This window comes from Martes martes (genome assembly GCF_963455335.1).
Source record: "Martes martes genome assembly, chromosome: 7".
Lineage (NCBI taxonomy): Eukaryota > Metazoa > Chordata > Mammalia > Carnivora > Mustelidae > Martes > Martes martes.
Window position 1 is genome coordinate 140,594,302 of NC_137894.1, and position 25,620 is coordinate 140,619,921.

The following is a 25,620-nucleotide window of genomic DNA, read 5'->3' on the forward strand; positions in this document are numbered from 1 at the left end:
GAGGGGGAGTGTGGGCACCGCCCTGCCCCCAGGCCCCATTTGAGCTGGGCTTTGCTGGTCCTGCCCCTTCACTCACTCAGGCGTCCATCCCGTCATCCAACAGTTGATCCTTACTGAACGAGCCCATGGCCCGGCCCCGGCTCAGCCCCAGCGTCCCTTAGCGTGTCCCTTGATGGCCTCTGCTTCCCCGGGAGGGCTGGCCGGGGGGTTGCTTCTGCTGAGGGCGGCCTCGTGCTGCCTCAGGCTGCCTCTGGAGAAGGCCGGCAGAAGGGCGCGAAGGGCAGGCCCGCCTTGGGCCACTTGGCCCCGGTGACCTTTCATTTAAGCCCTGGGGGACACTTGGAGGTGCCCATCTCCAGGGCTCTGCCCCCTCCTGCCCTCTCTGCCTCCCGGATATCCCCCCGCCCCCCCATCCCGTAGCTGAGTGCTGACGGCTGCAGTCGCCCCCCGCCCTACAGCTCAGGACTGAGGCAGGGGCGCGGGAATTGCTGTGGTGTGTGTGTGCCCCCCGGGCTCCGGCCCCCCAGGTCTCCCTCTTGAGTCGGGGTCTGTGACCCGGACCTCTCTGTTCTGGGGCCAAATGCAGCCCCTGTGCACCAGGCGTTGGCTGGAAACCTCCAGGGAGCTCCGCAGGCTTGCCCTCTGTCCGGTTGCCTACCTGCTCTGCTCTGTCTTGGTGGCCACCTTGACCCACCGGGAGCTCTGCTTGCCACAGTCTGTCGCCCCGCCCGACCCATCTACCCCTTCTCTGCACCTGAATCACTGGGCTCCTGATCCCTTTGGGCCTCCACTGTCCCGCCCTCTGCTTAGCTGGTTGATTTTCCTTGCTGAGCCCACACCTGTGGTTACTAACGGTCTTGCCTGCTTCCTCGTCCGTCTCCCACCTGCTTGCCTCTTGGCCTTCTCGAGGGTATAAATGCCCCTTCCCCAGCTTAAGGAGACCCTTCCCCTGTGTGGCCAGAGAACCGGTCCCCAGGGCCCATGGGACAGGCCCCTGCCGCCATGCCACCTCCCCCAGCCATCCTCGGATGCCTCCTCCCGTGGGGGTGGGGGGGTGTGGGGGTTCGGAGTGACCGTGGCTGCAGCCAGACCTCTGTCCTGCCCCTCCCCACCCCCCAGGCCCCTCGTCTCGTCCCACCGGGTATTAGCCACAGCCTGTCCCTGGGAGGCCTGGGCTCTGCTGTGCCCCAGGCCTCACGGCCGGTGTGGGGGCTACGAACTGGGTCCGTGGCTGCTGCTTCGTGTCATTGCTCATCTCCACGAGCCACCTCCTTCCACCGAAAACCACGCTGCAGGTGAGACTTGGCTCACTGCCTCGTGTGTGTGTGTGTATGTATGTATGTGTAGCTCCTCTGAAGTGCCAGCCTTGTCATAACCCTCATCTCCTGCCTCTCCTGCCAGGTCAGCCCTGTCCCCGGCACACCGGCTGGGCCGGCCGAAGAGCCCGATGGAAGAGGCCAGAGCAGCCCCCGGAGGATCGCCGCTGTGCACCACGGAGCCCGCCGAGCTGCCTGTCGCCAGTCCCGTGCCTCTCCGCTTCCACCCGCTTTGGGGTGAGTGTCTTGCTTTCTCACGACACCAGAATTTCACTAGTTTCAGCTCACACGTCTCGATTCTAGAAGGTACACATTTAGCCTGGGGAGGGGGCCACTACCAAGAGCAAATCTTCTTCTCCACCGACCCTGCGGCCTGGCGGGGGTCTGCGAGCCGCCTGGAGCCGCCTGGAGCCGCCGGGACCGTGGCCACATGGCGCCGGCGCACGTGGGGCCCACCCCGGGGCCGTGGCATGCTTTGGGCCGGGCACGGTAAGTGAGGGGTGTCCACAACTCTGGCCACGGGCCCCCAAGAACCAGCTCAGGCCAGGCACACGGCAGGTCCCCAGTGCAGCGTGGCTAAGCACGGGAAGGAAATGAGGGCCGGTACAGGCGCCCTCTCTGGTCTCGGAGGCCCGGCCCTCCGGCCAGCGGGGACACATGGAAACAGGAAGGCTTGTCTGTCCGTAGAAAACCTTTTCTCCCCGAAAGCCAAAGCTGTGTCAGTCCTCGTGAGTTCTCACACACCAGGCTTTGATAATGTCCTTGAATCGCAGAGTCGTTTTTGAGTGAGTTCTTCTCTCGGCCCGTTTTCCTCACCCCCGAAATTGCAACGAGATGGGAATGTTTGAGTCTGTTTAAATAAAATCGGTAATGGTGGGGAAGAAGAAAGCAGAGGATTATAGCCGCACGGTTCACGCCAGAACGAGTCATTTGTCTATCTGGGCTTTCCTTATTCCAGACGCATGGAAGGAGCCATGGGGGCTCAGGGCTAGGGCCCTGCTGGGGTGCCTGAGACCAGCTTTGTCTTAGGGACTGGAGGGTCTAGCGGGGTTCCCTGGGAGATCTCACGCAGCGATGTGGCCCACGTGGCAGCTGAGCAAGACGGGCAGGAAGAAAGGAAGCTCGGCCGAGGGCACATTTTCTTTTTCGGATCCCAGGAGCCGAGTCTCCCGGAGGGGCCTTGGGGTGGGGGCTGCTGGCAGAGTCAGCAACGCAGGGGGCCGCGCTAGCGAGGCTGACTCCGTCCGTGCCTGCTGTATCTCCCGCCTCATGCTCCTGGGGTAGCCCCTGGGCTGATAGATGAGGCCATTCAGACTCCTGGGGTGGTCCAGGTGGGAGATGGGGAATGGCCTGGTGAGGCTAACTCGAGCCCACAGATACTTACGGAGCCTCGGGTGGGTCCCCCAGTGTCCCCGGGCCAGATGCCAGCGTCCCCCTTGGCCCCCGGGGGTCCCCAGGGTCTGTGAGAGGGCGGGCGATGAGCAGAGCGGGGAGGGGGGCCTCCTCCAGGTGCCGCAGACCCCCAGGGTCTCTCACTCAGGCTCCCTAATGCCCTCTCATCCCATGGAGGTTTCAGAGACAGGTCTGCCCTGCTCTTCTCCCCTGAAAGGGAAATGGGTTGCGGATATTACTTGTCCACAGACCCCGTCAGTGTAGGCGACGAGAGGCGGAGGCCTCCGAGCCCAGGGACCGTTGTCTTTGCTTGTTTTCATTCCCTGGAGAGCCAGTCGGGCTGCCTAGAGGCGGGGAGTGTGTGCCCAGGGCTGAATCCAAGGAGGGGCACCAGGAAAGCTCTGTCCTGTGATATTTACTCCATAGTTGGCATTTGCTGAGCCGTTAGCAAGCAGGGTGACGTGGCAGAGAGAGAGGCCTGGGAGGGAAGCTTTACACAGGGCAGGATGCAGGTCGGGGGGCGGGGGCCTGGGGGGGTCGAGTTGTGTGTCGTATCTGGAGCTTCCCAGACAGATCCACAGAGCTAGTCTGAGCCAAGAGCCCATGGTTTCTGGATTCTTCTGGAGGGACATCTCAGCAGGCCCTCCAGGTGGGCTGAACTGAGGGGCGGAGTCAAGGCGAGGGCAGGTGTCCAGCTCACCCCCAGCCTTTGCCAGCCCCTGCCCCTCCTCGTCCCCAGCAGGGTGGGATGGCCTCTCTTTGGGCCTGGTTGTATCTCAGGTACACTCGTGAACGTTCCGTCTCAGGCAAATACACATTTTTGTGTGTGTCACACGTTATTTTGCGTTTTGCACGTCCTTAAGCAGAAAATAAAGATTAGATCGAGTCTTCTCAATTAAAGGAGTTAAAACAGAACATCATCAATAATCAGCCTCACAGCCGAACATTCCAGGCGTTATTAAGTGTTGAAAGAAATGATCATTTTCGGGAAAGTTCTCTTTGTAGAGGGATTGGCCCACCCTTGAGCAGTCGGGTGTGGATTGGAGTCCCAGACAGGCTAGACAGAGGGCAGAGGGCCCTGTCAGTGTGGCGGGAGGGGTCTCTCTGTCCTGCCTCTAAGTGGATGCTCCGAGGAGGGCACAGATGCGTGGAGGAGATGGTGGTCTCGTCTGGAAGCTGGCGGTCCCATCCCACTGGCGTCCCCCTAAGTGGGTGGGAAACGGAGCCCAGAACAGAGCTCAGCCTCTGTACTCAGGGAAGGACACAGAGCGCCCCCTCGGCCCCGCGTCTTCCCACCTGCAGGTTGCTTGGTGGGGGGGCTCCCTGCAGCTTTCGGGGCCCCTGACCTCATGCCTCCTGACTTGTGATTCAAACCCCGAATGCATTTCCAAGCACATTTCTCCAAATAATGTCAAAACCTGGCAAGACGTACGGGCAACGGGGGGCATGTGTTTCTTATTCGTTTACATGAAGTAACTCCAATGTGTTTTTTATGAGCAATCTGATTTCCAGAAAGAGAAAAAAAATCGACCCATCTTTAATGAGCTTGCTAATGAATTTTTCCTTGAAAAGAAGGAGGCGGCTTTACACAGAAGGGGGTGTGGAGAGAGACAAATTAAGGTTCCAAAGGGTTAAAGGGCAGTGGGTGATGGCGAGACCAGCATTGTCAGCTGAATTGAGAAAGGCCTGCGGTCCTGGGGCAGCTTCTTTTTAGAAAACCCGTGTTTAACACAGGAAGGGAGCAGTCCCCTTCCCTCCGCGGCTTTAACCCCTGTCCTCTCTCCTAAAGGGGAGAACAAGGAAGCATCGCCTGGTCTCCCATCTAGGGTGTGAGCAGATGGAAAATTCTGGAAAAGAGTTGTATCTTTCCAAACGAGGCCATCTTGAGTGTGGAGTTCCCGTTTTGAAAGGGAGACACGAGTGTGGGCAGGGAAGGAGGGACAGCTCTCTGTACAGGGCCTGGTTCCAAGGGGAACCAGCCCTGCGTCCTGAGTGGCTTGAGAAGCCGGGCCCTTTAGGGAAGTCTGAGGGATGGGGTGTTGCAGGGGCATGTGAAATGAGTCCGTGTTTCAGAGCTAGGAATGAGTTCAGAGAGCCCTTGGGGACTCTGTTGGGAGATCTCTCCCCAGAGGTGTCCCCCACCAACCCCCTGGTCCCGGCACCCTGCACCCCAGCAGGACAGAGCAGTACCAGCGAGAGGGGTCCCAAGTTCAGTTGGACCAAGCAGAAGCAGGTGTGGGGTGGGGGGGGGACTCCTCAACCGTGCTAGGGTGAGAGACCCATCTTGGAGGAGCCCATACATTCTGGAATTTCTAGCGCCTTCTTCAGACGCTTGGTCCCGTAGTCCCGTATCCCCGTATCCCGGTCTTCACTGTGGAAAACAGTGGAATCCACTGCTCTAGCCATGGTTTTGGGAACTGACTGATGAGAAAGTCTGCAGAAAGATCTCTGTCTTCTCAGCTGCCCCCTCCCCCGAGGCCCGGGCTCGTGAGGGTCTGGGGCTGGAGCAGGTGCAGAGGAGCTGAGGCTGGGGTCGCCCCCCCCCCGGGGGGGGGATGCGGGTGGGAGAGGGGAATTAATCAGGGGAGAGGAGGCTGGGGCGGTAGCCCCGGGTCTCTTAATTGCTCTCCAATTTCTTTGGGCTTAAAAACAATCCAGATGGAGAGTTCTTAAGTCCTCCCAGCCTGGGGGTCGGGGGAGAGGAAGGCTGCCCACCACCTTTTGCCTCCTTCTCTGGCAGTGAATAGGGCCTCTGGCAGGGGCTTAAGGAGGAAACTCTTAGCCTGGGAGCTCCCAGGGCTGTTTGAGTCGGAACAAAGGCGCAGGCAGAAAGGAATGTGGGGGCGCCCCCCGTGGAGAACAGCCACCTGGGGATAATCGGGAGGGCTGAGTGCACAGGAGTTTTCCCAGGTCCTGTGAATACATTCTTTCAATAGAAGGTGCCTTTTCTTCAGATGAAAAGGAGAAAAGCTCAGTCACCTTCCCTGTACTGGAGAGTGTGTGTGTGTGTGTGTGTGTGTGTGTTTTGGGGGCCGCGCCATGCAGACGAGAGGCCGCACAATGACACGGTTAGCCAGTCACCCCACCAGCGCGACCCCAGACGTGCTCCTGCTCCCCAGGTCTGGGGCTTCTCTGCATGTGTCTCAGGACGCAGACTGCTTGTGCCTCTGCCCCTAAACCAGAACTGGATCAAATCGGGCCTGATGCCCTAGAGAACACCAGACGGGCAGATGGGGCTGGGGGGACAGGACTCCAGGGTGGGAAGGAGAGGACCAGGAGGAGGGTCTGAGGGGCTGAGGGCTGACCGTGTGTCTATACCAGCCCGTCAGGCTGCTTGCTCCTTCTCCCCTCCCCCCGCTCCCCGCCTTCTCCCCAATCTCCAGGCCCACCTGATGCTGGAGGCAGTCATGAATTGGGAGCCAGTGTCCACACTTAGGATGACGGGGCTCGGCATGGCTCACAGGCCCAGGGGCAGCATCGAGCAAGGGGACCCAGCCAGATGGAGGGCAGAGTTTGCGCCAGCATAACCCCCAACTGTTCTGAGGGCTCTGGCCCCTCTGGGGTGACTGTGGCAGAAATCCCAGCCATGAGAGGAAAGGAGTCCCCGTCTCAGTCTTGGCCGGAGCCTCTTGCTGCCAGCTTCTGGGCCTCAGTTTCCCCATCTGGAGAATGGGGTAGTAGCCTGTCAGCTCTGTGTATTCTATAAGGCAGAAGGAGCATGGGGTGTCAGTCTGGGAAAGGCAAGGGCCCTGTTTCAACAGAGGGGGCAGTGGGTGGAAGATGTGTCCAGAGAGGGCCCCCCCACTCGCCTCTTGGCTGGAGGCAGGGCACACCCCCACTACCCGGGACTTGTTCAGTGGAGAAGGTTCTAAATGGGTGTTCTGGACACGGTCTTTTGGTGACCTGGTTCCAGCCCATGCTCAGCCCCAACTTTGGGTGTGACTTTGGATCCTGTCTCTAGCCCTCTGGCCTCAGTTTTCCCATCTGTAACATGGGGCAATGCAGGATCGCCGTCAGCTGAGGACCCTGAAGCTCTAGGTTCCTTCCAGGTGCCTCACTGGTCCTCTGTGGTTGGTTGGTTGGTTTGCAAGTCAGGGGATCAGAGATCGCTGGTGCCCTGCTGTCCCAGCCCCTCTGCTTTAGAGAGGACACAGAGAGTAGAGAGGGCTGGTGCCCTGTCTCGGATAGCGGGCCCTGGGTGCGAAACCCACTGCTGGTAGCCACCAGCTTGACTAGCATAGTCATGGGTCAGTACCCACGGTCAGCTTTTCGTGGACAGGATCCCCACAGCGCTCATGCCCCAAGCTAGCTCCCAGGGGCTTGCTGGCATACTCTGGGGCCAGGATGGCATTTTATGGAGCATTTTTTTCCATACGGGTGGGCCGCTGGCCAGGCCTGGAAAACCCTCCTGGGCTGTGGAGTGGTCAGTGTGCAGCGAGACGGGCCCCGTGGCGGCAGTCCCAGGAGGATGCGGCTGGCCGTGCCAGCCCCTGGGGCTCACCCTGTGCCCTTTGGTCATGAGACGCTGGGCAACACCTCTTGCCAGTGCCCTCGCCCGCTCAGCTGAGAACTGAAAAAGCCATCAGGATGGCAACTTCTGGAATAGTGCTCAGTAACCAGGCCTATGCCAGCTGCCCGTCCCTGACCCAACTTAGAAGCCGCCTCTAGGTAGCCCTTTGTGCTTCGCCTGTGCTTGGTAAATAAGTCCCCGGAGCCCGGGGCCGCTGCCGCGCCTGGTTATTGCCACTGTGGGCTGTGGCCTTTGTTTCGTGACCTTGGTTGCTAATATAATACCTGGGAGCAGAAATGAGGAATCGAGAAATCGCTTGCCTCAATTAGACCAGCGGCCGCCTTTCCCGAGGCTGCCTCCACCACTCCAGCCATAAACCGTAAACATACACCAAATAGGCCCTAATTCTCTCTAATTGCCCACTCCTGTAGCAGAGAGCGGGTTCCAGGAACAGGCATATGTAAACATCCTCCGTGGTCCGGCCAAGGGAAATTAGAGGGCTGACGGGGGGCCGGTGAGAGAGGGGACGTGATTTCAAAAGATGTCCCAATTACCGCTCCCATTTTCATAAATGGGTCCGTAATGTCCAGGCCCCGGTCTTCACAAAGGTACAGGAAATTAGTTTTGCGAAGAGCCCGCGTCTGTAAGGGAAGTTGTGGGAGGGCGGTCTTCACTCAACAGGTAGGAAGCCTGAGATCTGAGGCGAGGCTGATTATTTGTATAAACTATGGGCTCTAGTTCTGGAAATCACCGTTTGATTGAAAATAATCCTTTTGTGTCTCTCCCTGCTCTAAACATCCATAAGTTCTTTGTATCAAAGGCATGCCATGCCAGACGCGCTAGGTCCTGTTGGCCGCTGGAAAAGGGCCTCTGGCCGCTTTTAAAATCTTGAGATGAAGAGTTAGATTTTTCTTTTCTTTTTAAAAAAAATATTTAGTTTATTTATTTGAAAGTGAGGAAACACAAGCGGGGAGGAGGGGCGGAGGGAGAAGTAGGCTTCCTGCCGAGCAGGGAGCCCGATGCGGGGCTCGATCCCAGGGCCCCAGGATCGTGACCTGAGCCGAAGGCAGATGCTGAACCGTCTGAGCCCTCCAGGCGCCCCCAGAGCTAGACTTGGCTAATCCCGGGAAGCCACGGGGATATTTCTGGGACGTCCACCAGGGCTTCCTGGATCAGGAGCTCGGGGCAGGCATTTAGGAGATGAGATCAAATGCTGGTGGCCGTGGTGTCTGTGGACCCCATAAGGAAGCCCTGTGTCTTCCTTGGGCTCCAGACAGTGACTCATCCCTGTGGCTTCCCCGCCACATCTGTTGCGCTTCCAGCCCCATGCTCTGTTATCTTCGATCCCGGCAGACCCAGGGCTATGCTGCACGCAGCTTTGAACCCAATGTCTGACTTGGCCGGCGCCATGTCTTTGCAGGCAGCCTGGGTCTGCCTCAAAGTTAATCCAGGACTGTCAGGAGCTCCGGGGGTTGGGGGCAGGTGGGGGGGGGGACACTCATGGGGCCCGGGGGGCAGAAGCAGGAGAAAAAACACAGATGCCCCAAGCGACCTGATTTCCTTGGTCCTATTAAATACACCAAAGTACTCCTCCCCCCACCCCCATTCCTACCCCTTGTTCCCACGGGAAGTGGCAGTGCTGGGGCAGAGGAGGGTCTGGCTGTGTGTTCAGGGTCTGGAGTCCCAGTGTCACCTTGGGACTGTGATCATGAGCAGAGGGCCACCCCAGGTGCTCACAGGCTCCCAGGGAGGGCTGGAAACGAGCTAAGGTGGTCTCCAGCTCCAGATGGGGGGCCAGGGCTGGTGTATCACCAGAGTCTGTCTTTGGCCGTCCACCAGCTTATGACTCTTTGGTTAACATTTACTTATTTTTTAGTGACTTTTGTTTTTTCAGTTATAAAATCAACCGATTAGGGGAAAACAGGGTTTGGGAAGCTCGAGGCCAGGGAAGGAATTTTTAGGAGGATTTAGAAGCAAGAGGCGTACCCCGCGGTGTCCCGGCCAAGTCTTGGGGAGGTGTAGACAATGGAGGGCACCCCACAGGACGTATGTCAGGGCAGGGGGAGCTGCACAGGGCCTCCTCCCTACCTTGGAGCTCCTACCCTGCACGCTCTCTGGCCCTGACCTCTGGCTGCGCCCTCACCCACCTCACAGAGCTGTAGAGACCTCATGGGGGCCGACCGCCCTCCGGCCGCAGCTACTCACCCTCCCTAGACTCTATGGCACGTGTGTTCAAAGTCAACTCACTTAGAAAAATCTGTTTTGTTTTGTTTTGTTTTAACAAATAGATTTTTTTTTTCTTTTCCTGAGCAGCCTCAGGTTTATAGAAAAAGTGAATGGCCAGGTACAGAGCATTCCTGTACCTGTCCCCATCCCTGAGTTTTCCTCTCTCTAACAGCTGGCGTTGGGTGGCACATGATTCGCTGGTCGGCCAGGCGATACGTTGCTGTGGACTGAACTACAGCGCTTACGCCATTCTTTGGGTTCCCTCTTTCCTCTTGTACCGTCGGTGTGTTTTGGCAGATCTGTAGTAACTTCTGTTACTGAACCCACTTTTTTTTTTTTAACTTTAAGGCAAATGCTTGAAACATAAGGTTTGATGTGCCTGGACACAGCCTGTCACGGTGCTGATTGAAAGGTGCGCGTAGGGGCGCCTGGGTGGCTCAGTGGGTTAAAGCCTCTGCCTTCGGCTCAGGTCATGATCTCAGGGTCCTGGGATCGAGCCCCACATCGGGTTCTCTGCGCAGCAGGGAGCCTGCTTCCTCCTCTCTCTCTCTCTGCCTGCCTCTCTGCCTACTTGTGATCTTTCCTCTGTCAAATAAATAAATAAAATTATAAAAAAAAAAAAAAAAAAGAAAGGTGCGCGTAATCATTAAAGAGGAGGCATCTCTCTGGGCACCACGGTCTTCTGTCCCCTGACTGTGTGCCATGGTTTTAGGACACACTGTCCATTCAAGACTCCACAGCCCGTGGTCCCCAGCCTGCCGCTCTAGTCCTACCCACGTTCACGCCCTGCCTTGTTGACTTCTGCCCGAGGACACACTGTGTCTTAGCACTGCTCTTCCCCCACGGTGGGACGCCCTTCCAGGGAGTCTGCCCCGCACCCTTTTGGTGTTCAGATCAGCTGTCATTCATGCTGTAAGTCCTTGGCACTTAGTTCCATGCGTCGCACTAAGCCAAGGACTCTTGGGTCAGGAGTCACGTCCCTGCCTCTGGGCCTGCGCCCATCCACTCTGTCCGCAGCTGAGGCTGGGGTGGGGAGCTTGGCAGGTGAGTGAGCACGCGAGCGTGTACGGAAAAGAGAAATGCTTGACTTCACCAATTCCACACTTGCTGGGGAGTTGGGGAGTCCCTGCTTTAGTTGGGTGAGTTTCCACCCAGTGACCCTGCGCACTCTCATTCCAGCTGAAGACGCCATCCGGAATCCTCCATCGAAGGACAGACCTCGACACGCCACCCAGCACCCTCCGGCGTTCAAATCGTAAGTTGCTGGGGTGTGGGGGGACACATCTGTGGGCTTGTTACTGAGGGTGGGGGGCTGCCGCCCAGAGCACATGGCCAGGCGAGGCCTCGCGGGGGGGGGGGGTGCTGGTGAGCGCTGGCCAAGGGGCCGCTCACGGGGAGGTGGGTGCCCAGTGAGGCAAACTGATTGCAGACCTTGGGGGGGGGGGCTTGTGTTGTAAGGCAGGACCCCCAGCCTCCTTGTGTTGTCTCTGTGGCAAAAGAATTCTATAGGCGGCTTCGAGTGCCGGACCCCCAGAGAATTCCTTCTCTCTAGCTCCTCTCCATGAATGGCCCTTTCATTATTGAGTGTCCCTTTGGCTCTTGTGCCCCAGGGCAGACTAGGATGGAAGTGCCCTTGTGAGCTGGGGGGCCCTTCAAAGGGCCAAGGAAAAAACGCGGGCCGAGGGACCAGCCTCCCAAACGGGCTTCCAGCTCCAATGACCTTCGCTCACCCCCTTGAAATGTCTGGAAAACAGAATGGGCAGATTTTCTGTCTTCAAAGTTTCCGGCTAAACCTCTTCAAGTTCTTTATTGTTTGGGACTGAGACACTCAGCAATGGTAATGGGTAGTTTCTTTTGTATTTGCCTTGAAAGGCCAAAATATTTTCATATTGCTACAGACAAAGCCGTCTATTTAGAAATGAACGCCATGTCTGTCGTTTCCCACTGGGGAGACTGTGTACAACGTGTGTGTGTGTCTCTGTGTACTCTGGGGTCTTGAAACAGGTTTCTCATGGGGATGGCCATTCACTGGGGTCCAGGGGGGATGCGTCTGCCCTGCCGAGGGGGCCTGGGGAAGCCGGCCCTAATTATATATCTGTCCGGGTTGGTCTAGGACGTGAGCCCTGGGGGCGGGGGCGGGGGGCAGGCCGGCTGCACTAACCTTGACTCTGCCTGTGCCTACATCTGCCATGTGTATGTGTTAGGGACTGTGGCTTGTGCCTCGGTGGTCAGCTTGGTGGGAGCAAGCAGGAGGGTCTAAGATACTCTGGGTGTTCCGTTTCTCTTACTGGGAGGTCATTTCACGGGTATCTGTTACCTGATCCAAATAAGGGCCCGTGGTTGGATGAGTGAAAGCAGGAAGGAGTGGATGAACACATAACTAGGAAAAGAAGGGAGCAAGCCGGGATGAGAGTGCCGTGACCGAGATCCTGTTCGGTGCGCAGGATGTTCATCTCTAAATCAGTGAAGTGTTCAGTCAGTGTGTAAAGAGAGCCACTCACGAGCCGACACCCAGTCACCGTAGACCCAGACATAGGTGTGATGCAAATAGACCGTCCCTGAAGTTTACCAGTACAAGAATAAAAGGTAAATAGGAGAGCGAAGGACCCAGGGGTGGAAATGCAGAAGCCAGTAGCCACAGGGCTGTGTCGTGTGCTTACACACCCTCTAGGAGGCTAGATCTTCTGTGAAGTGTTCTGATCATGAGTGATGGCGATGATGACGATCCTTCCAGGCGGGAGGAGGCTTCCGGAGGTGATGGGTAGGTTTAGGACAAGGATCGCGATGACAGGTTCATGGTGCACGCTTCCCTCCGGTCTCATCGGGGTCCTGTAGGTGGCTTTTTGTGTGTCAAAGCACAATTAAAATGAAAAAGCCTAAGGAGAAGGTCACTGAAAGGACTGCCCGAGCCCTGGTGAGAACGAGAGGGTGAGTCCCATGAAAATCAGACAGGTACGAGAGCGGGCGTGAGGGAGCAGGCGATTGGTGGGGGGGGAGAGAGAACACGGCAAAAGGTAAATAGTAAACGAAAGGAAGAACTAGTATTTTCTTAAATTAGGACATGCACAAGTATATAAGGAGGAGTACATCAGGTGATCGCAGACCAGGAGTTAAAACGAGTCTGCAGGTGGGCTCCTGGCATAGACAAATAAATCAGCAGCCAAGAGTTTGAAGAATAGGTAGAAAAAAAAAAAAAAAAAGAGAGAGAGAGAGAGAGAGGACACCCAGGACACCAAAGAAGTGAGTTAACTTTTACCAGAAGTTTTCTAACTGCAGGCCCATGTAAATGAATAGATAAATACCAAAATGAAAGAAAGCCAAGAAGAGAGAGTGAGTGGTGGAAACTCCTAGACCTGGATGGGAGCATGGTGGCAGGGGCTTGTGGTGTCCCCCAGTCCTGGGAGCTGAGTCTGTCCCGTGAAAGGATACAAGGGAGAATAAAGTAAAATACCCAAATAAAAATCAAGAAGCATGGAAGGAACAGGAGCAGGTCCAGAAGTCCGGGAACGTGGGGACGCTCCTGCAGGCGGACGGCGGTGGAACGCGGGGTGCAGCGCTGTCACGCAGCAGAAGTTAGAGTGAGTCCAGTTCCACAAGCCAGGGTGCTGTCCATCAAGTAAGACGTCTGTAAATCAGCAAGTAACTCAGGATCCAGAGAAACCGAGGGGGCAGAGTGAAGGGGAGCCAGGAACGTGGGCAGCAGGGTTGTCGTTCATGTCATCGGGGCCCCGAAGCCCCAGGAGAAGGAAGGCAGGCGAGTGGAGGGGAGAAGCAAAGCTGGCATTGGAGGGAAGGACAGCTCTCAGGGTGGTCGGCAACCAAACAGAGCGGTGGGCGCCAGGACAGAGATCCGTGGGAGCGGGTGGGCTCGAACCATGGATGGTCATAGGTCAGTCTGAGCGCTCACATCCATTATTAGTGGAACAAGTAGCTGATAAAGAAAAATAAAACAGGAAGGGAGAATGGTCGGAAGGAAGGAAGGAAGGAACCACGGAGCCACAGAGGTCAGGGATGGCCATTTGCAGGAGGCATTAGGATTCAGGGGTCTGCGGCGACTCAGTGTCAGAGATCGAAAGAATGCAAGAAAGGAAAGAGGCAGAGAAGCATGAGAACGGGCTGGGGGTGGGGTGGATGGTGGGCAGTAGATGAGCGGGTAGGCAGTTATGTGTAGACACACCTAACTCGAGGGGCAGAAAAGTAGTTACTTAACTAGGGAGAAGGACTGGATGGATACATGAGCGCCCCAGGGAAGGAGTAGAAGAGAAGAAAGGTTTATGTTACCCAGTGAGGAAGGTGTCTGATTTCCAGCAGAGTGAAAGGCAGCGAGAACGATTGAAAGAGTGGGAGGAAAAAAGTTAAAATTAAAAAAAAAATTATAAAAAGTAATAAATCAACAGGTCAAACAATGAAGTCTAGGAGAGGGAACTGGCTTAGCACCAATCGTCCACATTCATTCAGATCTGGGGCCCCAGAGTTTATAAATGATAAAAACAGGACCATAAATAAAGAGACCGACCCACGACCCACGAGACACAAAGGCCCACACCAGAACAAGAACACGAGCAGGCGGCGGGAGCCCAGAGTTACGACTGATTCAAAACTGGGCTCTGGAGATGGGGAAATAAATTCTGACCCGAATCACCAGTGCGAGGAATGAATGAATGAATGCAAGGAAGCGTCACGTCCACGGGCGATGCGAAGGCTCCGGGAGTCACAGATGACGGCGAATCCAATTCTGTGCGCCTGAGGTCCGTAAATAAAAGAATAAATATTGAAATAAAAGGGTGACAGAAAGAATGAATGGATCCAGGGAGGACTGAATTAGAAGTGGAGATGCCCGGGACTGCCAGGAGAGCACTGCCCTTGGGACTGTCACTCATCTGACTCTGGGCGCCTGAGCTCCCCCCCCCCCCCCCCCCCCGCCCAAGAGCAAAAAGACGCAGGGACCCAGCCATAGAGGGGAAGAGAGAGGAGGAGAGCCGAGGCAGAGGGGAGGACACCAGAGCAGGTCACGGCCGGTGTGTCCGAAGGAGCAGGCTCTGTTAGGATTAGCCATGAGCTCCTCGGTCCTAAGGGTCCATGAGATGGGTCAGTCCCTGTTTCTAGAACAAGGGAAGTGGAGGGAGTGGAAAAAGAAGCAAAACACCAAAAATGGAAGATCATAAACATGAAAACAACCACAGTGACAAATGGAGAGTTGGGAGAGCTTGTGTGACGAGGGATTATAATTAGTTTATAGACACTCTCCTTAAATAGATAAATGCATTACTCCTCTCAGAGCATAAATGAAAAATAAAGGAAACAGCTCGCCCGATGACAAGGCTGCGCCTTCTCGCACTTTAATGAAATAGATGCAATGGTGGCCCGGAAAGGAAAGAATAAATACCTGCGGGTAGTAGTTGGCTCAGGGCCAGGAAGAGAGTTTGCGGCTGGGCACAGGGTGTGGTGCTTGGTGTGCACCGGCCGGGGGCTCCCCCAGTGGGCTCTTTCACAGGGGACCAGGAAGGGAAAGGAGGGCCCAGGAGCGGGGAGCGGGACTCATCTTCCTGCGGGGAGGAGTGATAGAAAGTCAGGAAGGCGAGATTTGGGAAGAAATCAGAGAAAGGAATTGGGAACGAAATGCGAGGTGAGCACCTGGCTAAGGGCTGTGAAGGGGGGTCCGCACACCCAAGGCTCTGTCTGCGGAGGACCTCGGAGGAGGAGCTGGAAGGGGGCGGGGAGGGAACAAGGAAGCAAGAAGGAAGGAGGAAGGAAAGGAGGAGGAAGGAGGAAGGAGAGGCGGAGGAAGGAGGGGAGGGAGGAGCACAGAAGGAGGAAGGGGAGAGGGAAGGGAGGAAGGCAGCGGTGTCTTGGGCCTCGAGTCCCCCCGAGAGGGTAGGAAGAGGGCCAGGAAGAGTGACGGCTCTTGGCATGTTGCGTGCTTGGCGCGGCACTTGGCCTGGCCGGGAGGGGCCCGCTCAGGAGGCCCCGGCCGCGGAGTGCTGGCCGCGCGGGCCGGTTCGCCTCCTTCCTCCGACCCTCAGTGTCCCCATCCGTAACCTTGGAAGGGCCTCAGCTTCCCGCTCCGATGGATCGTGGGGGCAGACGCCGACCCGCCTGTGGGCAGTGCCCTGTCCGTGGCCCTGGGGAGGCGGCAGGCCCGGGCCGGGGCCTTGCAGAAGGCTGCGTGAACAAGGGGTGCGGGGCCTGGTGGGGGTCTCGGCCCCTCCCTGGGCTGGGTCCCCCGTGAGGGAGGCTCTTCCCGCCAGGGGGCAGCAGAGAGCAAGGGAGCAGGAGCCCCGGGGCTTGTGGGGGCCGCCCCTGGGCTGGGGGGGAGGTGTGGGTGTGCGGGGAAAGGTGGGCGCCGGGCCAGGAGCGCCTGCGGAGGTTGACCCAGGAGCCCTGTGACCCAGGCGCCCAGGGTCACCAGAAACCTTGTTCATGAAACCTTCTGGAAGGTGCCCACGCGCCCTCCAGCCCGGTCTTCTAGCGGTGGGCCGCTGGCCTTTCTCAGTGCGGGGCAGGCGGACCTCGGCCCGGGGTGCAGATGTGGTCCCGGGATCCCGGCCCCCTTGACATGGCATCCCCAGAGCCCGTTTCAAGGCCTCCCTGTCTTCTCGCCTGTTCTCTGATGTCTTCTGTATTGGGCAGCGATTGCGTTGGGGTGTGCGTTGGAGCTGTCCTCTCTCCTCCTGACCTGCCCTCGGGAAGGTCGTGTGTACTGACATCTCTGACCCCGGGGCCTCCGGGGTCTGTCCGGTCTCCTCTCTCTCTGTAGTGGACAGGATTTGTGCAGTTGTGTGTTACGTGCCTGTTTGTCTGCGAAAACTACAACCCGAGTCCCTGTTGACCTCTCAGTGTCCCTTCGGGACGTGAAACCAAAATTGGATTTGTGACAAGTGCCCTGAGCAGGAGGTGCCGCCTAGGTGCGGGGTGGGGAGCATGAGGACCCCCAGAAGGGCGGGGCCGGGGCGGGGCTAACGCCTGCAGTGGCTCTGGACCCTGGGTGGGAGCAGGCGCAGGGGGTGGGGGGTACTGCTGTGGGGGGGGGCGCGGGCAGCCACGCTGAAGGTGTTCACTCAGGGCGGTGAAGGGGGGCGCAGGAATCATAGCTGTAGAGTTCGAGATAGGACGTGAAGAAGGAGTGAGGGGGACTGGGGTGACTTCCACACCTCTTGTGTAGCCGGGAATGGAGGCTGGCATTCATGCGTCTGGAGCCACCACCTGTGCCTCCAGGACCACATGCCTGGGCCATGGGAGCCGGGCCACGTGGGCCTATATGCTGGGGCTGCAGGGCTCTGCTCTCCTCCTCCTTAGGAATCTGGGGGCTCTGGGCTCTGCCTCAGTTGGCGGGAAGCCTGAGGCACCTGCTAACCCAGGGACCCCCCCAAAGAGCTTCCCTGACCAGCCCACATGTCACCATGTGCACTAGGGTGGGGGCAGGGCAGGGGAACCTTTCTGTGGTTATTTGAAGTCAGTTGAGGTGCGGGAAGGCTTTAAAATGTTGGGTGTGCAGGGAGGAGGAGGAAGAGGAGGAGGAGGCAGCGGCGGCGGCGGCGGCGGGGGCGGGGGCCACCGCCAAACGCCTGGAGGAAGCAGAGGGAGAGGAAGAGACCTCTGGGGGAGTCTTCTCCCCGTGTCAGAGGGGCTGTGGAGGGGTCCCAGGGGCTGGAAATGGGCCAATGGGAGAAGCTCCAGGGAGACCGGCAGGTGCCCCGATGGGTGTGTGGTTTGGGATCCAGGCGATTGTCTGTGTTCTCGGGAATGCAGAGGGCATGAGGGGTGTCAGGTCAGGACCCTCAGAGTCTTTGGCCCTTTAGAGTTTTAAATCTGGTGTTCTAAGGGTCTCCACTTCTGGGGTGCTGAGATTCAGGACAGGGCTTTCCCCCTGGTGCCCCCCACCCCACCAATGGCTGTAGGAGCCAGAGTGGGGATTCCCGTGGGGCCCCCATTGTTCCCGACCCACCCACGAGCTCCGAGTTGGGATCTCAGTGCTCCCCTCTGATCAGGGCACATCTTCAGTGTGTTTTTCTTTCTTTTAACTTACTAAAATGAGAGCCAATTTTCTCTCTTGGACTTGGACTTTTGCATGCACGCCGTGCACAAATCCTTCCCCCAGTGACACCAGGAGCTCTTCTTAGACTCCTCTGTGACTCCCAACTCCCTCCTCTGGAAGCTCAGCCCCAGCGTTGGCCTTCCAGAGGCTGGAGGCTGGAGGCTGGAGGCTGGAGGCTGGAGGCCGGGCCTCAGGGGCAGACAGGCCAAGGCCCCCCTCGTGTTCCTAATGTAAACGGTGTGGATGGCACTTGACCTAGAGCAGGAGGTCACCCATCACCCTGCCACGTCATGCCGCTGTCTCTTTCCCCTTTGCATTCTTGTCTGTGGGCATACTTTTTTTTTTTTTAAGTGGACATCCTTTTTTTTTTTTTTTTTAAATAAGCATTCAGTTTTGAAACCTTTAAACCTTGCCTTCTTCACCACATATATCCTGCATTTTCCATGCAATGTTTTTGTCATCAGCGTTTTTCTTTTTTCCATGAAAAAAAAAATCATCGCCTCACTGGCCGTGTTGCGTCCCATTGAGCGGTTATAGTTCATCATTTGCAATGCCTACTTGCTACTGTGACGTATAACTCATCTTTTTGTTTCTTCCCCTAATGCTCTGAATCCCACCACGGCGAATGGCTTTGCGCACGTCCACTCTTTCTCATTCTTAACGAATTGCTTTCCTTCACCCCGAAATGACCATTGCTTCATGGCATGCCAGTTTCTCCTGCTAGACTGTGAGCCCCTCAAGGGCGAGGAGCTTGCCAGATTGATCTTTGTACCCCCTGTGCCCACCATGGTGTGGATGCCGCATGGTGGATGGATGGGTGAAAGCGTGAGTGCTGAATGTGACTGGCTTTCCTGGGGTCGAGCTGCTCGAGTGAAAGGCCGGGGAGTTTGTGTGGGTGTTGACTGATTTCTGAGGGCCTAGAGCATTTTACAATGTCCAGCAATGTATTAGCATTTTGTTAAGATATTGCTAGTTTCTCTCTGTTAAACAGTGCTTTTCTGTCATTTTAACTTGCATTGCTTTGATTACTAATGAAGGTTGAGCATTTTCACGTATCCTTGTTAACCAATTGTATTTTCTCTTCTGTGAACTGTTTGTCCAAGTCCATTGGGTCATGGCTTTCTGGGGAGACCGGTCAAGGATGGAATGGGAGGGGATGTCGTGAGCCCTCTGTCACTTGAGGCATTCAAGGGGCAGGCTGGGCAGACCCTTGATGGGGGTAGTTTAAAGGGTATTCACATAGCAGGTGTGGGGTGGGTCTAGATGGTCTTGGAGGTCTATTTGACTGGGATTTGCTTCTTCCTGGAGATGGGGGGTGGGGACATTTTCCATTTGGCAGCCTGACAACACTTACGATCGCATTCCCTGGGTGAGTTCATGCATTTATGACTTATAAACTACACCGCACCCTCTGGAACTCTCATGGGGCAGGAATAGCTCTTTGATCCTCTGAGGTCGAGAGAACCGTGCCTAGCATCTTGGGCCATTCGTTAGTGACTTCCCACCAGCCCTGACACTCAGCCCTGTTTCCTTTTGAGGGAGCCAGCCCCCTGGACCGTCATTTACCACCTCGTAGGGAATCAGGAGAGGCCATCTGCTGTCCTTAGCATTCCCAGTGTCCTGTGATGTGTCAGCAAATGTCCCTGAGTCCTTAGGTGGATGGGACATATTGGATCAGGATTGGTGGAGAACCCTTCAGGTTTTCTTCAATGGGGCGACTAAATTCTGTGATCCAAGGAGCAGATTGGACCCCCTGGTCTTCTTGGGTTTCCCCTCGTGCCCCACCCCAAACTAACCTGGGCTCAAAGGCCATCGAGACCATTTGGGGAGGGTGTGTCACCCACGGAGGGCTTGCCCTCCCTTCCAGAACACGCCCTGCTGCTTCCCGCCGAGCCCTCTACTACAGCACTGAGCGCTGTTTGCCTGCGTCAGAATGTGTCACACACCTGTCTGTCCCAGCATCGAGGCTTGGGAGGCCAGCGGTGACTGCCAGTGTTGATCTAACCCATCCGTCCATTCATCTGCGCACTTGGCCTCCATTTCTTGACCTGGTGCTTTGGCCTCTCCCTTCCCTGAAAGCAAGCCTTTTCATCTTGGGCGGGCTGTGTAGCGCCATGGGCTGTGGTCATGAAGCGAACACCCTTATTAGAGCTTTCTCCTCCGGGGTCACTGCTCTGAGCACGTCCCAGCTGGACTCATCTGCCACCGTCACCCACACGGCTTTCTGTCCCCATGGCGCTTTCCCAGGCATCACCCACTGCGGCAGATCCGGGGCCGGGGTCCGAGAGGGCCCCCCGCCGGTGAGCGGAGGAGTCCTCCCCAGGCCGCCCTGCCCGGTGCATGGTCCCTGCCATGAGCTTTGCCTTCAGCCTCCTGCTTCCCCCCCAGACGGCAGTGGTTGTAACTCACGCCTTCATTCCTCCACCCTCTCATTCCTTCACGGTCCACACCCCATTTTTTTCAAGTTAGCCGGTGCTGTACTGGAGCTGGCTCCCAGGGACTCACCCCGATGATTTCCTCCTGGAAGAAAAGACGAGCCCGTCTGCAAGGGGCCGCATCTTTGTGTCCGCAGAAGGCTTGACCCTTGGCTCAGCTCCCCCAACTTCAAGACCCAAGTTCCATGGGAAGCTTGACTGCCCTCCCTGACTTTGTTCTTACAAAACTAGGTTGATTGGTAATCAGCAAAGTGTGTCCCCAGGTGTTCAGAAATCATAACCTGTGTCCTTAAGAGGCCAGAGTGACGGCTAGGGGGTCTGAGATGGGCGGCTGCTTCTGGCCGTGAGCTGGCTTTTAAGTCATTAAGAACCCTGATCTCGCCTGGTGGTGATCCTAGAGCCATTCCTGTCCCTTTCGAAATTAGTTAATGGTGGGTTCTATTTAGAGAAAATTGGGAGAGATGATTGCACACGGAGGTGACCGGGTTCGTGCCCCGTGCGGGGGTCTGCTCGGAATGATCTGTTGGCAGACCTGGGCATCCAACACACGTGGTGCTTCGCAAACCTGGATGTGGCCCTGAGTGTTGATGCGGGTCCCAGGCCGGGGGGGGACCCCCGCCCCCTTTAGCTCACTGCTGCCCGTAAGGAACGAGGCAGAAGTCTTGGGGCCTCTGCTTAGAATTCCGCGGCTTACTCACTGCATTGGAGAGAGGGCGTAGTGGGCAAAGCCAGGACCCCGGAGCTGGACAAACGTGTGTGGTTTAAACTGACCGTGACAGCTTGAGTCTGTCTTCTGGGGGGACAATGGCACCCACCTCGCAGGGCTGTTGTGAGGATTGTTGTAACCAAGGCTTTGAACTGGGTTTCTGACCAGGCGGTGTGCGTGCCCCCGGGGGGCTGCTGGGGGTGGATGGCAGGCCGAGGCGGGGACAGACTGACTCAGCAGGTTAGCGGGAAATCGCTTTGCCAGATGGGCAGCAGGCATCGTGGGATGGGGTGCTAAGTTGGCATGACGTTGTGGGTTAGATAGAAGTCATTCTGGCAGGGACCTTTATGCCAGGGGGATGGGGGCCTCTTTGGGCAACACCCTTGCCCCCCTGGGGTACGCGTTCACGCTCACCTCTGTAAAAGGTTGGAAGCACCCACTGGGTCTTGCCTACCGCTGTGTCTGGCCTGTGGGCGGCACTTAACACACATCCCTCCTTCCGTAAGAGATCCTCGTTAGCAGTGCCCCCCTCCCCACCTCGCCCCACTACTGCCCACCGAAATATTAGGTACTGGCCATCAAAGACACCACAGCGTCCCCTCTCTCAATTACCAACATTTGGGCTCAAATGCCAGCAGCCCGGGTGCCTAACACAGTACCAAGCCAGTGGTAGGGGTCACCTTCCTTTTTTGTTGACTGGACGCATGGGTGAATGGCCAAACCACAAATTGTAACCAAACGTCAGCGGCAGATGTTAAAACCCTTCCTAAGACCTTATATTTCTCTCCTGATTAACCTGTTAACAATTGTTGTATTGTATCTTACGGACCTCTGTATGATGTGTGTTGTCGGAAAACCGGGATTCTCGTTTGGGGTGCCGTGTGATGAAACTTCAGCCGTCTGTGTTCTGTGTTAGAAATTAGAACCTGGCAGACCCCCGGGGTGGGGGGCACCTAGCAAACTGGGCAGTGCTGAGCGAGTCACTTCTCCTCTCTGACCCTCAGTCTCCTTTTCTCTGCTGGGTCACCAGAAAGCTCCTTCCACTGGGTGGTTGTGAGGCCAGGGGCTAGGTCCATCACAACAGAGCTGATCAAACTCTGGCTCTCACTGGGAATGGTCGAATGCTGAGGGGTTGTCTGGAAAGTTCCGAACCTTCGCTGGTTGCGTTTCAGCAGTCAATGGAACGTGTAAGACAGAGGCTGAGCGGTCTGCAAGCAGTTAGCGAGCTGGCCCAGGGTGAATTCTGGTTTGATTAATGAGTGACGGCTTTTTTCCTTCCTTGGAGCCTCCCCCCTCGTCCCACTTTCCATCCTGGCTGCTGCTTCTCACATGGAGGTTGCTGCTGGCTGGGGAGGACTGCTTGGGGCTTTGCTGTACCTGTCGACTCCATGTCTGGGGCGGCTTCTGCAGACGTCCGTGTGTGCCCGAGGTCGAGTCTGCCATGCAGGAAGAGGGGACTTCTTCTTCTGCCCTTCAGGGGAAAAGCTTGGGTTCCTTATTTCCTCACACCCCCTCTTCTCTCTTTCTCTGGCTGGAAGGTGGAGAAGTCAGTCTGCAGTCTGGGCTGGGGGCGGGGCTGTTAACCGCTCTACCCCACAAGCTTCCTGCTTGACTGGGGTGTGGGCCCGGTTTCTCGATGCGGGAGCTGAGATCAGAGACAGCGGGGGATCAGAGCCAGGCTGAATGGTGCCCTTTGACCCTGCCAGCCAAGTCTCCCAGAGACTGAGGCCAGCCTCTGCTGGCCTGCGTGTTCTTGACGCCTGGCAGGGGTCAATTGTGTTCCAGAGCTCGGTTGGGTCCAAGTGGGACTTGATGCTTGGCCGCATTAGATGAGGTATTAGGCGTCATTTTGGGGTGGTGGGGTTTATCTCAGGAGACCCCTGAGTTTCTTGCCTGGCCCTTGTCTCATGCATGAGGGGAGCAGCGTTCTGCCGCCCCGGGTAGGTTGGAGTTCTGCACCCCAGCCTCTCTCCTGCCCTGCCCTCCCCCGGCAGAAGCCTCACTGGCCTCCCTCTCTTTCTGCCTCCTGCTTGCACAGCCTTGGTGGGCAGGACCTGGCACTCTTTATGGCCCTCGCAGCTGGCCACCTGGCCACTTCTGTTAGCATTTTTTTTTTTAAGATTTTATTTATTTATTTGATAGACATAGATCACAAGTAGGCAGAGAGGCAGGCAGAGAAAGAGAAGGAAGCAGGCTCCTTGCTGAGCAGAGAACCTGATGCGGGGCTCGATCCCAGGACCCTGAGATCGTGACCTGAGCCGAAGGCAGAGGCTTTAACCCACTGAGCCACCCAGGTGCCCCATGTTTTGTCTTTTTGGACTTCGTTGTGGGGGCTCGCGCTGTGTCATTCTTGCCATCTGGCCCGTGGACATCCCACATCCTTGAGAACATGTCTGAGCAGGGCGGGGGGGCCTTGCCTCCAGGCTCCTGAGGGACCCCATGGGAGGGACAGGTAGATAGGGCCCTCCTCCCAGGGGACTCTGAGTCTGTGTTTAGGTGTCTGCTCCCCGATGGACCTCAACCTCCTGGAAGCTTAGGCCTTTGTGTGATCCATTGTTGACATCCCAACCACCCCTAGAAGTGGGCAGGGCTGGGTCCCCATTTCCCGAGGGCAGGTGAGATCTATGCTTCTCTGACCCTTCAAGGCACTAGTAGGCGCCTCATAGACGCTCACGGACTGACGAGGCAGGGTTTTTCATGGACTGGAAGAACTGAATTGACGGTCAGCTAATAGGCGAGTCGAGTCCACATTGTTTCTTTAGGGGGAAAGTGTTTTCTTGGAAAGGACTCCTCAGGGCAAATCCCGAGGGTCTCCACATGTGGTGGGGATCCCCCCCCCGCCCCGGAGAAGGTGCAGCCCAGAGGAGGGTTCCTCCCGATAGAAATGTCTGTCTTCTGCACATTTTTGGATGTATTTATGTCTAGAATAAATCTTCATTTAGGCTTAAGTGTCCTCGTTTGTGTTGTGGCCCAAGTGATTCTGGTAACGTGGCACTGGGTAATGCCCAGGCTGGAGGGAGGCCCTGGTCATGCCCACACCCTCCCTGGGGCTGTGGACGTCTCCCCCTGAGATGTCTTTGTTCCCACCGTGGGTGACAATTAACCTGTAAGGCATGGGCCAAGTCTGAGATGCAGCTGTAGGCACCCCCAAAACAAGGCGGGGATTGGACTCCAGACCTTGGTTCCTTTCATCCGGTCTCACCCCCTAAAGCACGGTGCCTGGGCACAGGTTGAGGGACAGGACTCTCTAGGTCTTGCTCGTTTGAATTCTGGTCCTGGCGCCACCGTTTGCCAGCGTGGTGGCCTTGCGCAGGTCACTGGTACCCCGAGTCTTGGTTTTCCCACCTGTAGAATGGGTACGGAACAGTAGAATCCGCTCAGAGGACGCCGGTGAGCCCTGAGTGCAGGCCGTGCGCCCTGCTGCACCCCGTATGCTGGTTCAGAGAATCAAGGTCTGGGTTCGAGGCCACTCTTGGGTGTGGCTGATTTTTGCTCCCTCGTACCCTGGAAATAGTTACATTCCCCTGGCACGGTCACTGTGGGATTCAATGACATTGTTTCTGTGAAAATAAATGCTTTGTTACCTGGCACACCGGTGGCCTCACCCCTTGTTCTCCGGTGGGCCCCGGGTCTGACCACAGTGCCCTGTGGCCTGTGGGCACTGGTCACCGAAGCCCTGTGCTCCCCAGAACTGTGGAGACCTGAGAGGCTGGTGTGTGGTGTGGAGGACGTCGGGGAAGCACCCGGCCGGCTCTGGGAGGCCGGGAGAGAGGGAGGGAAGGGTTGGCTTTTAAATACAGAGATTTAACAAGGTGGAAGGGGGAGGGGAGTTGAGGCCAAAGGTATGGGGGGTGGCGTGGGTGGGGGAGGTGGGATCAGGGAGAACTTTCAGGAACCCCCAGAGGAGGGAGAGGCTGATATTTTAGAGAATATCCAAGTTTAGTTGGCAGTGGTTTGGGCAGGAGAGCTGGGCGGTGTTCAGAAAGGCCAAGTGTTCCGGAATCCAGGGGTGGTGAGGTGAGGACCTGCAGAGGTCACGGGTGCAGGAAGGTGTCAGGTCCTAAGGCTACGCTTCTGGAAGTCTCTGTGGGTGGGGGAGCCCAGAGACGGAGGGGCACTAGCTAGATGGGGCTGGAGCAGGTGCCTGGGTGCTCCCCTGGCCCCCCACGGCTGCGGGGAGCCGGGGCCTCCTCCCCGTGTTGTCCGGTGGCGTCCAGTCCCGGGGGCCGCTCTCCTCTCCTCGCCCCCCCGGCCCGCCTGTCTGCATGAGAACTCTTGTCAGCCAGTGAGACGGGGAGCGGGCCCCTTCATCTGCACCTGTGTCTCTCTCAGCCTCCGCAGCCACAGGGACACCCTGCACACGTCCCCGCGGGACAGGCCGGACCCAAAGACTCTGGACCAGGGCCGCCCCCTGCGAGGAGGGGCAAGCCCTCCTGGCCTCTCCTTGCATAGCCACCCGTCCTCTGACTGATGGACTGCACTGATCTGAGGCTCAGACACGTGGGCTGGACCTCTGCCCACCCCTCAGGAGCCCTGAGACTTGGGGGAACCGCGGAGCGTTCACTGGCCCACACCTGAGGACACCTACCTCACAGGGTTGTTGTGAGGAGCGAGTGATGCGGTTTGAAAGCGCCTGACCTGGGGCTTGGCACACCCTATTGTGCTCTCAATAAATGTGTTTCTTGCCTTAACAGCCGTGATGGGTGTGCTACTAATATGAGGAGGGTGACTGTCGGGTGTCCTGTCTGGCTGGGGCTGCTCTCCCCCCCCGGGGTGTGTGGCGGGCGGGGAGGGCGGGGGAGCCCACGCTGACCTCCTGTGGCTGACGCGTGTTGGGGTGAACTAACTCGGGCGGGTCCCCCTCCTTCTAATGGTTTATGGGATGCCAGTTTCCTTTCCAGAAAGGAATGTAGCTGGGGAGTGGAGGAAGTCGGAGCTGAGCGCGGTTTGGGGGTCCCTAGAGCCCCAGGGGGGCTGCCCCTGGGCTGCCGCTCTTCCTC

At 57.2% G+C, this 25,620-nt stretch overlaps 1 protein-coding gene across 1 annotated transcript; it reads left to right on the forward strand.

Moving 5' to 3' along the window:
- On the forward strand, nt 1-25,310 carry LOC308346326 (uncharacterized protein). Its single transcript, XM_080809181.1, has 4 exons — nt 1-1,295; nt 1,402-1,553; nt 10,624-10,699; nt 24,953-25,310. The coding sequence occupies exons 1-4, from the start codon at nt 982-984 to the stop codon at nt 25,089-25,091; spliced, it is 681 nt and encodes a 226-aa protein (XP_080665307.1). The 5' UTR covers nt 1-981; the 3' UTR covers nt 25,092-25,310.
- The last annotated feature ends 310 nt before the right edge of the window (nt 25,311-25,620 follow it).

Excerpts from the sequence above, each read along its gene's own strand:
- LOC308346326 (XM_080809181.1), top strand. The coding sequence starts at position 982 with ATGGGACAGGCCCCTGCCGCCATGCCACCTCCCCCAGCCATCCTCGGA. Across the intron at positions 1,554-10,623 it reads CCGCTTCCACCCGCTTTGGG|CTGAAGACGCCATCCGGAAT; the intron begins GTGAGTGTCTTG and ends CTCTCATTCCAG. Across the intron at positions 10,700-24,952 it reads CACCCTCCGGCGTTCAAATC|CCTCCGCAGCCACAGGGACA; the intron begins GTAAGTTGCTGG and ends TGTCTCTCTCAG.